Below are 18909 nucleotides of genomic sequence, written 5' to 3' on the forward strand. Positions count from 1 at the left end.
GGGAGCCAAGGCTTCTGGGGCTGGCGCCATCCCTATGCTTACCAAGCACGGGCCAGAGAACAAGCTGGCAAGGAGCATTCCTCCATGGTTTCTACTTCAACTTCTACTTAGGTTTCTTCCTTGACTTCGCTTGATGGGCTTTGACCTGGAAGTATAAACTAAATTACATCTTTTCCTCCCATAAGTTACTTTTGGTCCCTGTTTTATCAGTGCATAGGAAAGAAAATAGGACACACACAGAGTTGATATCCATGCAGATCTTAGAATAGTGTATCAAGTTCATATAAATGACAGCTAAGGTTTTTTTATTCTTTCCCCAAAATGTGCACTAATACAATTATACTTTGTAACTCCCATCTGGCTTGAAACTTACTATGTAGAACAGGTTAGCTTCAAACTCATGGAGATCTCCTTGGCTTCTCTCTCCTCAGTGCTGGGATTAAAGGCCTACACCCTCATACCCAGCATCATAATATTCTCCTTCTCCCTCTTCCTTTCCATATATATGTATTTCTGTCTTCAGACACAACAGAACAGGAAATCAGATCCCATTACAGATGGTTGTGAGCCACCATGTGGTTGCTGGGAATTGAACTCAGGACCTCTGGAAGGGCAGTCAGTGTTCTTAACCACTGGGCCATTTCTCCAGCCTCAAATCATAGTTTTTTTTTAAATAAATTATTAAAATGTTTGTATTTAGAAATTAAATTTCCTTCTCTATAGTATTCCTACAAAGTATGGTTCTGGTTTTGTTTCATACCACTGTTAGGGCCAGAGGTCCCGGCTCAGTGGTCGAGCACTCATGCCGGAGGCCCGGGTTCAGCCCCTCATATCACTGAGACACTATACTCTATCTTAGAGACTTGCTGTTTTGACTCAGTAGTATAGTTTGAGATTCATTTGTGTTGTAATAACTGGTGTAGTTCATTTTTAGCATCCCACTATATGAATGTGCTATAGTTTTTCTGTTTTCTTGTTAATGAATATTTAAGGTAGGTATTTCATCTTTTTCTCACAACAAACAATGCTGCTGTTAAAGGCATTTAATAAAATAGGTGTGGTGATACTTGCTTGTAATCCCAATATGTGCAAAGCCTGAGGTAGGAGGATGGCACATGGAACTGTGTGTGGAGAGGTCAGTTGTACTAGCCTGGATGGCATAGTGAGGTCTGTCCAAAACAAAAACAGACAGGTGATGGTGTGTCCCTTTAATTCCAGCACTCAATGCAGGCGGAGCTCTGACTTTGAGGCCAGTCTGTTCTACATAGGGAGTTCCAGGTCAGCCAGGGCTATGCAGTGAGAACTTGTCTTAATATCAACACCCACCCTACACCCCCCACCCCCGCAATAAAAGAAAACAAAGAAACAACAGTAACAACAAAACCCAGAACATTATAGTACAAGCCTTCTGGAATGAAGACTTGTGGATTGTTGTTGTTGTTCAGAGTATATGCCTAGTCATGAATGGTATTACTGTGTTGGGGAATTCAGAGCTTTTGTTGTTGTTTTCTGTTTTGCTTTTTGAGACAGGATTTCTTTGTAGCTGTGGTTATTTTACAACTAGCTCATAAACCAGGCTGGCCTGCTTCTGCCTCCCTAGCCCAGGTATTAAAGGCCTGTGCAGCCCTCACTACCACCCACCACCCAGCAGAATTCAGGACTTTTGTTATTTGTGGATGACTTTTGTTTGAAGAGGCAGGCTAAATTCTGAGGCAGGAGGACAGAGCAGGAAGACTGCTAAGGTTTGAGTGAAGCTTCTGTGTCACTGTTCCAAAGTGTCAGTATTGACCTAAAGTATACACACCTCTCTGAACAGAGCAAAGCCCTGTTATTAAACTACCTGCTTCCCCTGTGGTTTTGTTTGTTTGCTTTTACTGTTATAGTTAGGTTCTTTAGCAACTAGATAATAGGTTCACTATGTTGACTCCTGGATATGTTATGTGGACTGGTAGTTTGAGATAAATGAGCCTTTTTGGAATTAATTGTAACTATTTGCTGAATATCAATTGTAAATGTTAGAAAAAATGTTTCCAAGTAAAATTTTTGAGAGCATATTAAATCTGTTACACCTGAAACTTTTTAATTCTTACTAATCCTTTTGTATATTCAAATAGTAATATTTATATTCGGAAATTGGATTACCTACTTCTTTTCAGTCATAGATAAAAATTTGAGTGCCCGATTTTATTTTATAAGGCCATTTTAAGGTCATCGAGTTAGAAATAAAGAAATGCTTAAAAACTTGAGATTTGGTTTAAGTGTGAGTCTCAACATCAGATCACGTATAAAGCCCGAGTGACCTGCCACCCTCCTATTACAGAGCGACATTCCTACCGCCCAGAGGAAGCGGTTTACCAGAGTGGAAATGGCCAGAGTTCTCATGGAGAGAAACCAGTACAAAGAGAGGCTGATGGAGCTTCAAGAAGCTGTGCGATGGACAGAGATGATCCGGTGTGTATGAGAAGTGCTCCGATGTTTCTTGCTGTTTCATTGGATGCATGTGTTTCTTCATTGCCAACCAATCCCTGACTGAGGGTTCATGCCATTTCCTTATTCAATAGGAGAAACTTTCGGTTAACGTTTCTAACATTAATAACAGAACGAGACCAGAGATGTCCCAAAGCCTAGGTGTCTTTTGAGATAGTACATGACCTTAGAGGATAATCTCATAACTTGTAAGAGATAGTTGTTGTTACTTAAGAATAATGGTCATTTAAAAAAAAAAAAAAGGAAATAATATTCTCTCCCAGTGTCGATTTCACATGCAGTATATGGAAAATATATTTAGTATTTTCCTATTAAATATACTTATTTGACTGCCCCCTCTTTCTCTTCATGCACAATATATTTTTCCTTTGGTGTCTTTCTGTCAATTAGACGTTTGTTTTTATCATTAATATGTTGTAATGGTTCCTGTTGGTGGAGTTAAGTGCCAGCCAGTGTGTGCGTACCATGCTGTGTAACCAGACCCAACCTTCCGTTATTCACTCTCCAGACCTGCTAGCCTCTAATCATCACTCTTTGCAATCAAGCTGACTTCTTTGTAAACTCTCCCTTTTTTAAAACTCAATTAAAATATTAATTTTATTAACAGAACTTATGATCCATTTTCTATGTTGTATATGTTTTACAACTGCAAAAGACAGAGAATGTTTATTTCATAACATTACTTGATATTGATGAAATTTTGTACTTTATTTCCCAAAATTTTATCTTGAAGTTTATAACTAAGACTGTTTCTGTACTATCTATCCACTCCCTACCTCTAAGTACCTTCCTTGACAAATAAGATTTAGTGCACTCAACAGGGGATGTAAACTGTCAAAAAGTAATCATTTAGACTCATGTATCAGCAGCCATTTCTATATTTTATTGTAGCATGCCTGATTCCTAGAATGTCACAATATCCTTTCTTATTAATCCAGTGCCATGTGGGTTAAAAGAAATATTAATTTTAGCAAGGCTTGCTTTTGCTATATTCTCATGTTCACATCTTTTTTTTCCATATAAAACTGTACCAATTCCTACAACATTCCAATAGCTTACAGATCCAAGGCCACAAGACTGGCCCTCCATCACAAACAGCTTGAGAGGACACATAGTTGTCCTTTATGGCTCTTAAATCTCACAGACTGCTGCCATCTAGTGGTCATGATCTCAGTAGACATTCCCTCCTTGCACTCAAAAACAGCTATAGAAAAGTTTGTCAGCTGACTTTCCATTAATTTACTCATATTCTTGAGTTTGAATTATCACATCAGATTTATACATTGTTTTCAAGTTTGTAAACCTAACCTTGAACCCTCCTCATACAAACATCATTTTTAGCACCACTTACTTAGTAAGTTGCCACCAGAGCAGTATAGTTGCAAGATGTTCAGTGAAAGTTTAGAGCGCAGATAAAAGAAACCTTAAAGTAAGAATAGGAATTTGTAAGAAGTATTTTAAAGAGGGAGCTAGAGTATATCTTTAATTTTTTTCTTTGCTTTTTGTTTGTTTGTTTGTTTGTTTGTTTGTTGAGAGAAGATCTTGTTCCAAACTGGCCCCAAACTTACAGTCCTTCCACCTCAGTCCTGAGTGCTGGGATTAGAGTTTTGTGCCATTACACCCGCCGTGAATGCTTTTGTGCTGTTCGTCAGAGGCCTGCTCTTGGAGTCTAGCCACTTGAAAGATGATGATGCTAAGAGGAGTTCTCGAGACTAAGACTTTAGGGCTAGTCTGAACAACAGAGTGACTCCTTGTTTCTTAGTAACAAGAAAGGGGGAAAACTTAACTATCAACATTGAGACTTACTGGTTATTTGTCTAACACTGGAATAATGCTCTGACAAGAGTCTGTAAGAAAGTCTAGCACTCTAACAAATACATTTGTTTGTTTGTTTGTTTGTTTGTTTGTACATTTAGGGCCTCTCGAGAAAATCCAGCTATGCAAGAAAAAAAAAGATCAAGCATCTGGCAATTGTGAGTATAGTAAGGACCAGAATCAGAGGTGATGCTTGGAGACAACACGATACTGACTTTTCCCAGTTGGGAGGAAATAGCTAATCCGAAATCCTTCTCTTTAATATACAGCATGCCAACTCGGTAAGGCTGTGCCTCAGGACCCAGAGTAGGCTATCGTAAGCTGCACTGTGTTGGTTATGCCTTTGTGGAATCTTCTGCTGGCTTACATAAAACCATGGGGAATTATTTATAAAATTGACAGTTACATGAATCCCCATCAAAGAGAAGATGAGAAATTTGATATTTGTACTGCTCAGTTAGTCTTGCGTGTGTTAAACTTGATTATGTTTGCACCAGAAGTACTGTCTCTTTTTTGACATTAAAACTTACCCTTTAGGATTAATCTTGTTTACTGGAAGCATAAATGTTTAAAACTGTGGACATGAAAATAGATCCTCAAGTTGAGCCTAGAAAATTCATGATATGAGTTAACTTGGTGATGTGTGTTCCCGGTGTAGCAGACCTTTCTATGCACTGCACGCTAAGCTTTGACTGTCATCACAGTCATCCCCCTGCTGCTCACTGACCACTGTGACCTTGTCCCATATAGGAGCTAGCCAAGGAGCCTTTGTATCATACTTGTTTAGTGGAAGCTTTTTGTACGCAAAAGCATCTCTTTCGTTACAGAACTTGCTTATATCTGATCTGGCATTCTAAGCAATACTTACTTTCCCCTGAGTGTCCACGTTTGGTTGTGACTGACTGCTAAGGCTGTGGTATAACTATAAAAGCGATTTTGCGAATGTCTAACTCACTGCCTCGTAAAGTTCAAACTTTCTTAAGCATAAAAGTTTATGGGAAATTGGGGCTTGGTTTTCACAGTGCATGTAATAGACATAGCTATAGGTTTTGATTGTTTGCCTCTCTTATTTTGATAGTTTCAGCCGACTTTTTAGCTCTTCAAGTAATGCAGCAAAGAAGCCCGAACCCCCTGTTAATCTGAAGTACAATGCCCCCACCTCTCACGTGACTCCCTCCGTGAAGAAAAGGAGCAGCACTTTATCTCAGCTCCCTGGTGACAAGTCCAAGGCGTTCGATTTCCTTAGTGAGGAGTGAGTATTCCGAACAGAGTGCTAGAACCGGTCACCCTTACTAACTCCTCAGTCGCTGAGAGAAGTCGACTGTTTGTAGCCAGGCATAAAGGCTTATGTTAATCCAGGACTCAGGGTGCTGATGCAGGAGATCATCACCAGTTCCTTGCCAGCCTGGTCTGTACAGACAGTTCAGGCTAGCATTGGCTACACACATAAACCTGTCTTAAGAACAAAGACTATTATTTTGCGTGTTGGGGTTATGGATAGAAGTGGAAAGAAGAAAAAAAAAGGATGGTTTCTATAGCGTGGATGGATGCTTTTAAGTAAATTACCTGTAGAGCTTAGTAATGTCATTCTAAACCTGTGGAAGCTGAGGCAGGAGGATTGTAATTTTGAGGCCATCCTGAGCCACAGGGATTTGGAGACTTTGCCCCAAAATGAGTGAATGAATGAGTGAATGAATGAATGACTTGTAGCCAGCATTTCTTGTGAAAATTGCACTTTAGGACTAGTGAACTGGTTGAGCAGGTAAGAGTGCTGCCAACCTTGGTGGACTGAGATCCATCCCGGGACCTGTGTGTCGGAAGGAGAATGCACTCTTCTGGCCTCTGAGGGCACCAGGCATGCACATAGTGCACAGACATCCATGCAGGCAAAACATTCCAAACACCTAAAGAAATAATTATATCTAAGTTTAAAAAATAATCATGAGAAATGGTGTAGAATCTAGGAGTTTAGCTTAATCACCTTCCATAACAGCTGGCATTAGAAAATTCTCAGTATTTTTTAAGAAAAGAGAGATCCCAAATTACCTCAGAAGTTTATGCTTTTAAATATAACATCTGAAACGTCATAAGTTTGATGACTAATAACTCAGTTTAATACAACATGCTGCTTATTCCCTGTTGAAGGCTGGTTTCACAAACATGGAAAAATCAGCTTTGGTATAATCCTCATGAGCGCGCGTGTGTGTGTGTGTGTGTGTGTGTGTGTGTGTGTGTGTGTGTGTGTGTATCTGTCTGTGTCTGTGTGTCCGTCTGTCTGTCTCTGCGTCTCGGGTACAAGGCTCCAGGGTGGAGTCAAGGATGACTCAAATGCTGGATTGTTGCATTCTCATAATTAAAACTGCAAATGTCTCCTTTTAGAACTGAGGCTAGCTTAGCCTCCCGCAGAGAGCAAAAGAGAGAGCAGTATCGGCAGGTGAAGGCTCATGTTCAGAAGGAAGATGGCCGAGTGCAAGCTTTCGGTTGGAGTCTGCCTCAGAAGTACAAGCAGGTACTTGGGGATGTGATGAGCGTGTCTAGCAGGAAGTGCACACTGAGAAGAGTGTGCTTGAAAACTGTGAACTAGAGGCAACATCCTAAATTCCTCATTGCGGCCTGCTTCGATATGTTTAGACAAATTTGGAGGATATGGTCTTTCAGGCTATTTTCTAGAGCCCTAGAATGTAGTAAACATGCCAACTCCTAAAGACTAAGCACTTTTGTTTACAAACATGCATTTACGTACACATGCATGATGGTGGTTTCTGCCTCCTGCGAGCTCTCGTGCTTACTGTCTGCAATTGCTGCTTGAGTTTTGCTTATTTTTCAAGTAAGAATGACAGAATCAGACTTGACTTGATTTCAGGAGCAAGCCTGTGACAGTAATGCTACTTATGTGTCTCAGTAGTTCTGTAATCTCAGTGTTAATGGGACTTACTGATGTGTCCCCCTTAGGTAGCCAATGGTCAAGGGGAAAATAAGATGAAAAATTTACCTGTGCCTGTCTATCTCAGACCACTAGACGAAAAAGATGCGTCTATGAAGGTAAGCTGTGACATTGAAGGAGGGACTCTCAAACTCCAGTAGATTTTCCACCCCTAAAAACTGTTTAAAACTGCCTTTGTAGTAGAACAAAGCTCATTTTAACACTTGGTCATTGTTTGTATTTTGAGACGAGTCACTATATAATCCAGGCTGATTATATCCCTTTTTCTTCCATGTTTTAGTCTTGAACCTCTTTAACTCTGCCTCACTCCCCCAAGTGCGTGTGCTACCACAGTTAACCAATAATATCAGAGTATACCGAAATACCCATGGTTCTACCTTTAGTTATCTTTAAAAGGTGAAAATTTTCTTACTACTTGTAGAGAAAAAAATGACATAATAACTCTCTCCCCGCCCCTGCCTCCGAGAAGCTGTGGTGTGCTGTAGGAGTCAACTTATCCGGCGGCAAGACAAGAGACGGCGGGTCTGTGGTTGGAGCAAGTGTGTTTTACAAGGACGTTTCTGCTCTGGAATCTGAAGGCAGTAAACAGCGGAGTGCGTCTCAGAGTAGTTTAGATAAGTTGGATCAAGAACTCAAGGTAAGAGCGTAATGACACGTGACTTCCTGATTTAGGAATGTAGAACTTGAGCTCTTAAATGCAAAACTTGTTTGAGGCAACCTGTAGTGGGGATTATTGTGCACTTAGTTTCCCCAGATGTCCCTTCAACATCGATGGTATTGAGGTATTACTTACATATACTCAAGTGACTACAATTCCACTGTGCCAACTGTGTATCACCACTACTGCAAAAAAGACAGCGTTTTTTTAATTGCCAACCTGCTAATTTAACTACTAAGTTTTAATCCAGAAATACTTGTAAACAATTGTATTTTGACCCTTCCAAATAATCTTGAAATAACTTAAAATAATACTTCGTTTTAGTATAAGAACAGTCTTAAGAATATTTGCACATTCATATAATTTTAAACATTTTCCTCTGCCTACTCAGGAACAGCAGAAAGAATTAAAAAATCAAGAAGAATTGTCCAGTCAAGTCTGGATCTGTACCAGCACCCATTCAACTACAAAGGTTATCATCATTGATGCTGTTCAACCTGGCAACATCCTAGATAGTTTCACTGTTTGCAATTCTCATGTTCTGTGCATTGCCAGTGTCCCAGGTAAAGCAAGACTCCCTCCCTCCCTGTGTTCCCTGCACCTCCTTTCAGGTGGATATGGGTGTGGAGTTGTGGAAGTTGATAAGAGTTGTGTTCCTGGGCTCGTGGTTACAGACTCTATGTTCTAGTAAGAGAGAATTTAAAATAAGATGGGAAGCCATTGAATAAAAATATTTTTAACTAGTTAAAAATAGTGTGACAAATATTTAAAAATGGCACTGAGTCTTGGTGGTGGTGGTGGTGGTGGTGGCACACACCTTTAATCCCAGCACTTAGGAGGCAGAGGCAGGTTCTCTGAGTTCAAAGCCAGCCTGGTCTACCAGAGCGAGTTCCAGGATATCCTGGAACCCTGTCTTGAAAACAAATGGCAACATGTGAGGGTGGCTAATTGATAGAGAATGAGGCGCCCCCTAGATGAATTAGTACAGGAAGGCTGCCAAAGTTCTGAAATGGGTGTGTAAATTTATAACAGTGGTTCAGAAAGATTAGTCAGCCATAAAAGAAATTACACTCTTTTTTCCTGTTATTAAATAATTGTGGTTGAAACACTTTTTTCCGCCTTGAGACAAAGTCAGCCTGAACTATATAGTGAGATTGTGTCTCCAAAAGAAAACAAAAAGTCTAAGCTGACAACTTTTATATAAAAAAAAAAAAAAAAAAAAAAAAAAAGGAACTGCTTTAAAATGTCAAAGCTGGGTGGTGGTGGCACATTTAATCCAGAACTTGGAGGGCAGGGGCAGGTGAACCTCTGAGGCCACCCTGGGCTATAGCTCTTTCAGGCCAGGGCCACATAAAGAAAACCTTGTCTAAAAAAAAAAAAAACAGGAAGCGCAAGGCCCTGGGTTCAGTCCCCAGCTCCGGGAAAAAAAAACAAAAAAAACAAAAAAAACAAACAAACAAAAAAAAAAAACAAAAACAAAAACATTAAATAAAGTAATATTTTTAAAGTGATAAAAATGGTTTTCCATTGTAAATGCTTAAATGTTTTTATGTCTCACTAGTATTTTAAGCCACGTATGTCTTTTAGTGATAGTACATAATAGAAGCCCATCTTAGTAATAATAGCAGTGGTAGTCTTAATAAGTTAAATACTTGGTTTGTTTTGTTCTTTTCTGTTTGTTTTGTTTGATTTTTTTTTTTAAAGATTTATTTATTTCATGTATATGAGTACACTGTAGCTGTCTTCAGACACACCAGAAGAGGGCATCAGATCCTATTACAGATGGTTGTGAGCCACCATGTGATTGCTGGGATTTGAACTCAGGACCTCTGGAAGAGCAGTCAGTGCTCTTAACCACTGAGCCATTTCTCCAGCCCCCTGTTTTGTTTGATTTTTGACACAGGGTTTCTCCGTGTAGCCCTGGCTGTCTGTTCTGAAACTCACTAGATAGACCAGGTTGGCCTTGAACCCACAGAGACCTGCCTGCTTCTGCCTCCAAGTACTAGGATTAAAGGTGTATGCCGCCCCTCATCCAGCTAAAAATAAGTTTAATGTATTTTTATTTTCTGTGTGTGAGTTTTTGCCTGTATGTATAGTGTGTGCATGTCTGCTGTCTGTGGAAGCCAAAGAAGGCATCAGATCCCCGGGAACTGAGGTTACAGACAGTTGTGAGTTGCCATATGGATTCTGGGAATTGAACCATGGTCCTCTCTGCAAGTGCTTCCATTAACCCATCTCTCTAGAACCCTCCCCCGCAAAGTTTTAAAGAAGAGTTTTGTTGCATTTTACTTAGTTTTGTGTGATAGTGGAAATGACATCATACCACAGGCGTTAGTTCTCTCCTTCCACGTAGCTCCTGGGGATCAAGTTCAAGGCCGTCAGGCCTGGCAGCAGGCACCTCTATCTGCTGAGCCATCTCACCAGCCCCCGTCCCCTGTTCCTGACTTGATATTAGATATTACTTGTCTTTAACTTCATAGAGCAAAGGTCACATTGTTTATCTCAGAGTGTGCTCTGTTCAATTTCTAGTTAGTATGAAAATTAGAAAGTTCATGTAGATAAGATCCAAGACAGTATTCCCAGGTCTTTGTTGAATACAGTGACCTACCTAAGAACTTGCTCTTGTCAAGGGGTAATGCCAGGACTAACATTGGCTCTCCTAAAAGGTATATCTATCTTGATCTTATTTGGGTCTGAGTAAATACTGTTGAAACTTGAGCTACTGATATTGCCTCTAAAATTAGATCCTTTTAGATTTAACCTATTACTACTTTGGAAAAAAAGTTAACCAATGTTATCTTGTCATTCAAACTTGATATTTCTTGTTATAATTTTAACCTTTGCCCAAATATGAAAACTACCCAGTGAACTTGGGGAGTTTCAGTAGAAAACTAGAAGGCATATGAGTTATTGGTAGGTGTTCCATTTAAGTATTGAAGTGGAAGGTCAGGTGTGGTAGCATATGCCTGTCATCCCATCCCTTCTGAAACAGAGGCAGATCAACAGTTGAAGGTCAGCCTGACCCTATAGAGCAGAACATTGTCTCAACCCCTTACCCAAAAGGATAAAAACCTGATGAAAGTATAAGTTAATGGGTGTGTTTAATAGGGTTCACTTGGATCAGTCTGTTGTTGTGTTCGTAGGGAGTAAAATCAGGTATTACACTGAATGTGATGCATAACTGACATTAATTTTTGGCCCCGTTTGTTGGCTGGTTATAGTGTATATTGGTTATTTGACCACTGATCAATTTTCTTCTTTACTTACTGTATAAATGGTTGTTAATTCCTGAAATGGGACCCTGTTCAGTCTTTAAACTTTTTTTTTAAGATTTATTTATTTATTTATTTATTTATTTATTTATTTATTTTATGTATGTGAGTACACTGTGGCTGTCATCACACACACCAGAAGAGGGCATCAGATCCCATTACAGATGGTTGTGAGCCACCATGTGGTTGCTGGGAATTGAACTCAGGACCTCTGGAAGAGCAGTCAGTGCTCTTAACCACTGAGCCATCTCTCCAGCCTCCTCTTTAAACGTTTTAATTGTTTTTATTGTTTATGTGTGTGGTGTGTGAGGAGGCCGCGTATGCCATGGCACATGGATGGGGTCAGAGTACTGTGTGAGTTGATTCTCTCCTCCACCTTAAGTTCCAGGGTGCAGACTTGGGGCCCCGGGCTGGTTCAGCAGGTGCTTTGCCGGCTGAGCATCTCACTGTCACCTTTTCTGTTTTGTATGTTATGGCTTAGCCAGGTGTGATGGACACCTGTAATCTCTGCTTTTGGGAGGTGGAGACAGGAGGACCAAGACCTTTAAGGTCAGCTTTGACTATATACAGTTCAAGTCCAACATGGACCAAGGGAGACCTTGTCTCCAAAAATCACACACCCATGTTGTTATCGAACATTAATAGATCCATATTATAAATACCTTTAAATGTTTAAATAATTTGTTATTGTGTGTGGAAGTGCACACATGCCACATTCATGTACAGAAACCAGAGGAAAACTTTGCAAGTTGGTTCTTTGTTCCCACTGTGGGTTATAAGGACCAAACTCAAATCATCAAGTTTGTGCAGTAAATATGTTTTTACCTCCTGAGCCATGCTGCTGCCGGCTAGAGGTATTACCTTTAACCTGTTTTTCATTAGAATATGAACTAATAGAAATATGATTTTTACCTCTAAATTTTTCATTTTATCAAGATTTCTTTAACTCTGCATTATTGATGGTATTCTAGTAGCTGTATGGTTCACCCATATACTCTCACTTCAAACTAGAGTAGCTTTAATAGAAAGAAGCTTCTGCTTGTTTACTGGGTATTCAAAAAAAGGTTTTTTGTGTTTTGTGTTTTGTTTTCAGGGGCTCGAGAGACAGACTACCCTGCAGGAGAAGAGCTTTCTGACTCTGGTCAGGTAGACAGAGCGTCTCTGTGTGGGAGCATGACCAGTAACAGCTCTGCAGAGATGGACAGCTTGCTGGGAGGCATCACAGTGGTCGGGTGCTCCACAGAAGGAGTGACGGGAGCTGCTGCTTCCCCAAGTACCAATGGTGCTTCTCCGGTGATTGAAAAGCCACCAGGTACACCTTTGAGAGTCTGAGGCTCTTTTGAGAGTCCACATTACAGATTGTCAGTCTTAAAGTAGCCGAGGTGAAAGGGCTGGAAGAAGATGCGTGCCAACCATGTTAGAGAGAGAGCTGTCCGTGTCACTATGCAGTCAGTGCCGAGGAGGGCTCATGGGTCAGAGCTCCAGAGCAGGGTGGTGTAGTGAAAGGATTGGAGTGGACAGACTCATTCAGCATAGTGTTTTATGTCTTTACAGAGGTGGAGGCTGAAAACAGTGAGATTGATGAAAACATTCCAACAGCAGAGGAAGCCACTGAAGCCACAGAGGGCAATGCAGGATCCACTGAAGACGCTGTGGACATCTCCCAGCCTGGCGTGTACACAGAACATGTGTTTACAGATCCTCTGGGAGTTCAGATCCCAGAAGACCTCTCCCCAGTGTTTCAGTCAAGGTATGCCTCCTAAATCAGTAACTTCGGGGAGTCTGCACAAATAAAAAGAATCAAAGTCCTGTCAGATAGCCAGAATACCCACTAACTGACATCCTTGGAGGGACTGAAAGATGTTTTATTCTCTCCTATGTGCTCTCTCTAGAGAGTTTTCCAAACATTTCGTCATTATATTTTCTAACTTTTTTTTTATTTTTTCTCGGATATTTTATATATTTACATTTCAAATGTTAATCCCTTTTCCCCCTTCTCCCATACCGACTACCTCCTCCCCCTGCTTCTATGAGCATGCTCCCACTCCCACCTCAACACCCTGGCATTCCCCTACACTGGGGAAGTGAGCCTTCACAGAGCCAAGGGCTTCTCCTCCTACTGATGCTGGACAATGCCATCCTCCGCTACAACAGGCAGCTGGAGTCACGGGTCCCTCCCTGTGTACTCATTGGTTGGAGTACACATGGGAGTTCTGTTGGGGTCTGGTTGGTGGATATTGTTGTTCTCCCTATGGGATTACAAACCCCTTCGGCTCCTTCAGTCCTTTCTCTAACTCCTCCATTGGGGTGCCCTTGTTCAGTCCGATGGTAGCTGCAAGCATCCTCATCTGTATCAGTAGGGCTCTGCAGAGCCTCTCAGGAGACCCCCATATCTGGCTCCTGTCAGCAAGCACTTCTTGGCATCAGCAATAGTCACTGGGTTTGGTGGTTGCATATGGGATGAGTCCCCAGATGGGGCAGTCTCTGGATGACCTCTTCTTCGGTTCACTCTTTGTCCCTATATTTCCTCCCATGAGTATTTTGTTCTCCCTTCTAAGAAGGACTGAACCTTCTACATTTTGGTCTTCCTTCTTGAGCCTCATATGATCTGTGAATTTTTTCTTAGGTATTCTAAGCTTTTGGGCTAATATCCATTTATCAGTGAGTGCATACCATGTGTGTTCTTTTGTGACTGGGTTACCTACTCAGGATGATATTTTCTAGTTTCATCCATTTACCTAAGAATTTCATGAAGTCATTGTTTTTGATAGCTGGGTAGGATGTCATTGTGTAGATGTACCACGTTTTCTGTATCCATTCCTCCGTTGAGGGACATCTGGGTTCTTTCCAGCTCCTGGCTATTAACTTTTAAAAGCTGAAACCAGGGCTGGACAGATGTCTCAGTGGTTAAGAGCACTGACTGCTCTTCCAGAGGTTCTGAGTTCAAATCCCAGCAACCACATGGTGGCTCACAACCATCTGTAATAAGATCTGATGCCCTCTTGTGTGTCTGAAGACAGCTACTGTGTACTCGCATACATAAAATAAATAAATCTTTAAAAAAAAAAAAAGCTAAAACCAATACATATCATGTACATACAGGTACAGCCTAAGTCTGCCTGGTCATTTTCCCTTCTGCTGTTACTGTCTCTGTTGTGATTGGTGTTCTAACTTCCATCCTCCCGACAGATCTGACGGTTCTCTCTGGATTCACCCACCCCAGCTATCAAGACTAGATATTGCCATTACTTAAATTTGTCGTTGTTTGATTTTCCCAAAATGGACTTGAATTAAGTTCTCATGCACATTTTGTTGGTGAGGCCTCTACTTTAAGGACTGTTTACTCCAGAGCCATTTAGTATATTTTTCTATCCCGTTAGATACAGCTCTGGGAAAGCTGGTTTCCTTCTAAGCTTGTTTTTCTTAGTATATAGAGCAACCAAGAGTTTATTAGCACTTATAATTAATGTGAGAACTAAGTTGTGTTTTGAGTTTAATAACCCAGTTTTATATCATCCACTTACTGTGCCCTAACAATCCAAAAGAAGAGGTTTATGATAGAATACAAACATATTTTACTATAATTTATTTTATAAAATTAATTACATATTAGAAATTATACAATACCTCCTGGGAAGTCTTGAATGTTAACTGATGGATTTTATTACTATATCTTATTCCAGTTCTCCACTTAGAACTTCTTCCTAGTTTGTTAGTATTTCTGGTACAGTTATTGAACTACTTAATGTGTAATCATTTAACACCGACTCTTCTGGAACCTCAGTGTTTGTTCATTGTAGTAAGCTTAACTGTTCAATTCTTGAAAACTAAAGCTGAATACACTTAGTGTGGGTTTTTTCCCTTGTGCCTCATTTTCCCAGTAATGACTCAGATGTGTACAAAGATCAAATATCAGTATTGCCAAATGAACAAGACCTTGCGAGAGAAGAAGCTCAGAAAATGAGTAGTCTTTTACCAACCATGTGGCTTGGAGCTCAAAATGGCTGGTAAGTACCTAAGGTGTCTTTTACTTCTATAGTTGAAAGCAGAAAATAGGCCAGACATGATAGTGCAGGCCTATAATCTCAGCACTTGGGAGGTTGAGGCAGGAGGATTGCAAGTTGAAGGTCAGCTTGGGCCACGGAACCTTCCATGTTAGCCTTGGCTTTGTGTGACACCTTCACAAAAACAAAAATCCTAAGTAAGAGATAAATGAAGTGTAGTAAACATAAATATAAACAAAAGGTGTAGATTACTACACAAACTTGTATAAGCACAAAAGTAGACTTTGGTTAGTGTTAAATGGTAAACTTTTTCTTTGTGACAGCATTTTCTCTCTATGTAATAGTCATAGGAGGAAAGGAAAGCAGGATGTTTAAACTGAGTCAGATGTGGTAGTGCAGGCCTGTAATCTCAGCACACAATGAGACAGATGGACGGATTACATAAATTTTAGACCAGCCTGACTTAAAACAAACCCTGTCCCAAAGAAAAAAAAATTGAATGTGTGTGTGTGTGTGTGTGTGTGTGTGTGTGTGTGTGTGTGTGTGTGTGTGTGTGGTGTGTCTTTTCCATAGTATCTGACTTAGTCTGCAGGCCACAGTCAGCCACTGATGTGAAATTGGTTCTGTGCAGATAAGGCATGGGGCAACCCGGAGTTAGCTTGTGTCATTGGCTAATACTCTAGTATCAATAGTGGGTCTAGCTTTGGGGATTCATACACTTCTGTTTGTGTAAATAGCCTGTTTCTCTGCCTTAGGCACGCATCTCTCTCCTCCATTCTCCTTCCCCTCTCTTTCTCTTTCTATCTCCCTCCCTCTTCCCACCCTTGCTCTTTTTCTTTTTGTACAAAAGAACAAAGCCATTTTTCTAAAAATTGAATGTTAATGTGCTGTTGTCTTGGGGGTGCCATCGTCTTTCTTAAATAGAAGCATTGATGATTCTGTGCCCTAACCTTCTTGACTTGACTCCTGCAGTTTGTATGTCCACTCGTCTGTAGCCCAGTGGAGGAAATGTCTCCATTCCATTAAGCTCAAAGACTCAATCCTCAGTATTGTGTAAGTTTTGTGCTTTAAATTATTCCTTTTAAAAGTTTTGACTTTGATGTAAAATAGATTTTAAGACTATTAAAGCTAACATGTATCTCATGACACATCAGTATACAAGCTTAAGTTTTTTGCTTGTTGGTCTTCTTTTAAATTGGATAGTTTATGAATTTACATTTCAGATATTATCCCCTTTCCTGGTTCCCCCCTTTCCCATACCGCCTCCTCCTGTTTCTATGAGGATGCTCCCCCTTCCACCTGCCCACCCCCTCCCACCTCACCGCCCTGCCATTCCCTTACACTGGGGAAAGGAGCCTTCACAGGACCAAAGGTGTCTCCTATTGATGCCCGACAAGGCCATCCTCTGCTACATATGTGGCTGGAGCCATGGGTCCCTCCATGTGTACTCTTTGGTTGGTGGTTTAGTCCCTGGGAGCTCTCGGGGGCAGTGAGGGGTCTGGTTGGTTGATATTGCTGTTCTTCCTATGGGGTTTCAAACCCCTTCAGCTCCTTCAGTCCTTTCTCTAACTCCTCCACTGGGGTCCCTGTGCTCAGTCCGATGGTAGCTGCAAGTATCCTCATCTGTATTGGTAAGGCTCTGGCAGAGCCTCTCAGGAGACATTCATATCAGGCTCCTGTCAGTAAGCACTTCTTGGCATCAGCAATAGTGACTGGGTTTGGTGGCTGCATATGGGATGAACGCCCAGGTGGGACATTGTTGGTTGGTTTTAACCATCACCTTAGTTCCTTTCTATTGCTGTGATAAAACACCATGACCAAGGAAACTTACAAAAGGAAGGATTTATTTGGGCTATGGATCCAGAGGGTTAAGAGTGGACTCCATCCTGACAGGGAAGCATGGCAGCAGGCAGCCTGGATCAGGGTACGCTATACCCACATCTAAGACTGCAAGTAGAAAGAAAGAGAGCAAGATAGCAATGATGCAAGTCTTTTAAGCTCTGAAAGCCATCCTCCAATGATACACTTCCTTCAAGGCCATGGTTTTCCCAAAAAGCACTACCAACTGGGGACAAAGTATTCAAGTACCCACGACTATAGGAGACAGCTCTTTCAACCCACCACAACCATTTTTTTATAAGGTTTATTATTTATTATATATAAGTACACTGTAGCTGTCTTCAGACACACCAGAAGAGGGCATCGGATCTCATTACAGATGGTTGTGAGCCACCATGTGGTTTCTGGGATTTGAACTCAGGACCTCTGGAAGAACAGACAGTGCTCTTGACCCCTGAGCTATCTCCCCAGCCCCACCACAACCATTTTAATGGAACTAGAGAAACTGAATGGGAATGAAGTTCTAAAGTGAGAAGTAGATACAAAATGTTTAAGTAGAAGAGAACTTTCTGGATTGAATGAATCTTCACTTTAAAGTTCTGTGTTTATTTCAGAGTATTCCTTATAGCTCAGGAATACATTGATTGGGTGATTGGTTGCAAAGTTCCAACAGTTTGTTCCTAAATCTACAGGTATAGCGGTAAATTGTTAATCTGCTCTGAGCTCCCCGAGGGTGGCATGTGCTCTGTACCCACCACCACCCAAGAACCTTGGATTCACAAATGAAACACACAAACACACACACACACACACACACACACACACACACACACACACACACACCCCTCTTTATATTTTGGTATGCCTTGATTAGCTCAATGGTTGGGCACTTTCAAACCTCCCTGCAGCTAGCACACTCTCCCTTCCAATATTCTTGAATTAATACTTGCCAAATCTATATTTTAATCTCTGCTACCTTAGACCCAATCCAGGGAGTGACCCCTGGGGCCAATTTCCTGGATTCTTACTTGTCTGCAGGCCTTTAATTTCGATCTTTCTGCTTCTCTGTCATGGCAAATCCATTCTACGCCTCTCTAATGGGAGAATCCCTTCTCTCCCCTGTTTCTTGCCTGGGGAATCCTAAAAGTCTCACCCTGCCTAGCCATTGCCCATTGGCAACTTCATTTCCCAACCAGAGTGAACTTGGGGCAGGCTTCCTCTAGTCTAAGTGCAGCACATTGTAAACAGGTTTTTTGGGTAACACAATTAGCATGAGAACACAAGCCACTACATACAGAACTGACTCTGTTCCTGTGAAGATGTGTGTCTGGTCTGTAGAGTTACATTGAGGTGTGATGAAAAGAGAAGCCTTGGGCTAGAAAGCCACACCCTGAGATAAGCACGCATGCTGTGCATTAGTTTCTGTGGCATGTTTTCATAAGAAGATGCTCACAGGAAATATCCACATGTTCAAGGGTTGTCAGTCCCTCATCATAACTAGCCCTTTGAGAGGTCTGCACCAGCTCAGTAACACACAGTCCATTCCGTACTCCTGAGTGGAGGTTCTGAAATCCTTTTTCCTATCTGCAGACACGTGAAAGGAATTGTGCTGGTGGCCCTGGCTGATGGCACCCTTGCAATCTTCCACAGAGGACTTGGTGAGTTGTTATAATGTCATAACCAACATGTTGCTTTGCAGAGCATTTTCAAGAAGACTTGCTTACTGCATTTGAAAGAGTGATACCTAAAAAGAGAATGAAGTGTTTTTTGTTTTTTGTGTTTTTTTCTTTTTCTTTTTCTTTTTTCTTTTTTTCGGAGCTGGGGACTGAACCCAGGGCCTTGCGCTTGTTAGGCAAGCACTCTACCACTGAGCTAAATCCCCAACCCCGA

The 18909-nt window shown here is 41.1% G+C and overlaps 1 protein-coding gene across 17 annotated transcripts in view; it reads left to right on the forward strand.

Moving 5' to 3' along the window:
• Nucleotides 1-18909, forward strand: part of Spag9 (sperm associated antigen 9) — a 128270-nt gene that overhangs the window by 87385 nt on the left and 21976 nt on the right. For all 17 annotated transcript variants that reach the window (XM_087573131.1, XM_087573133.1, XM_087573132.1 and 14 more), the window contains 12 exon segments: nt 2321-2451; nt 4404-4460; nt 5381-5554; nt 6682-6811; nt 7255-7344; nt 7716-7883; nt 8296-8467; nt 12270-12488; nt 12731-12926; nt 15058-15183; nt 16153-16233; nt 18610-18677. In XM_087573131.1, coding sequence (XP_087429257.1) covers nt 2321-2451; nt 4404-4460; nt 5381-5554; nt 6682-6811; nt 7255-7344; nt 7716-7883; nt 8296-8467; nt 12270-12488; nt 12731-12926; nt 15058-15183; nt 16153-16233; nt 18610-18677 — 1612 coding nt within the window.

This window comes from Rattus norvegicus, chromosome 10, assembly GCF_021556685.1.
Source record: "Rattus norvegicus strain SHRSP/BbbUtx chromosome 10, alternate assembly SHRSP_T2T, whole genome shotgun sequence".
NCBI lineage: Eukaryota > Metazoa > Chordata > Mammalia > Rodentia > Muridae > Rattus > Rattus norvegicus.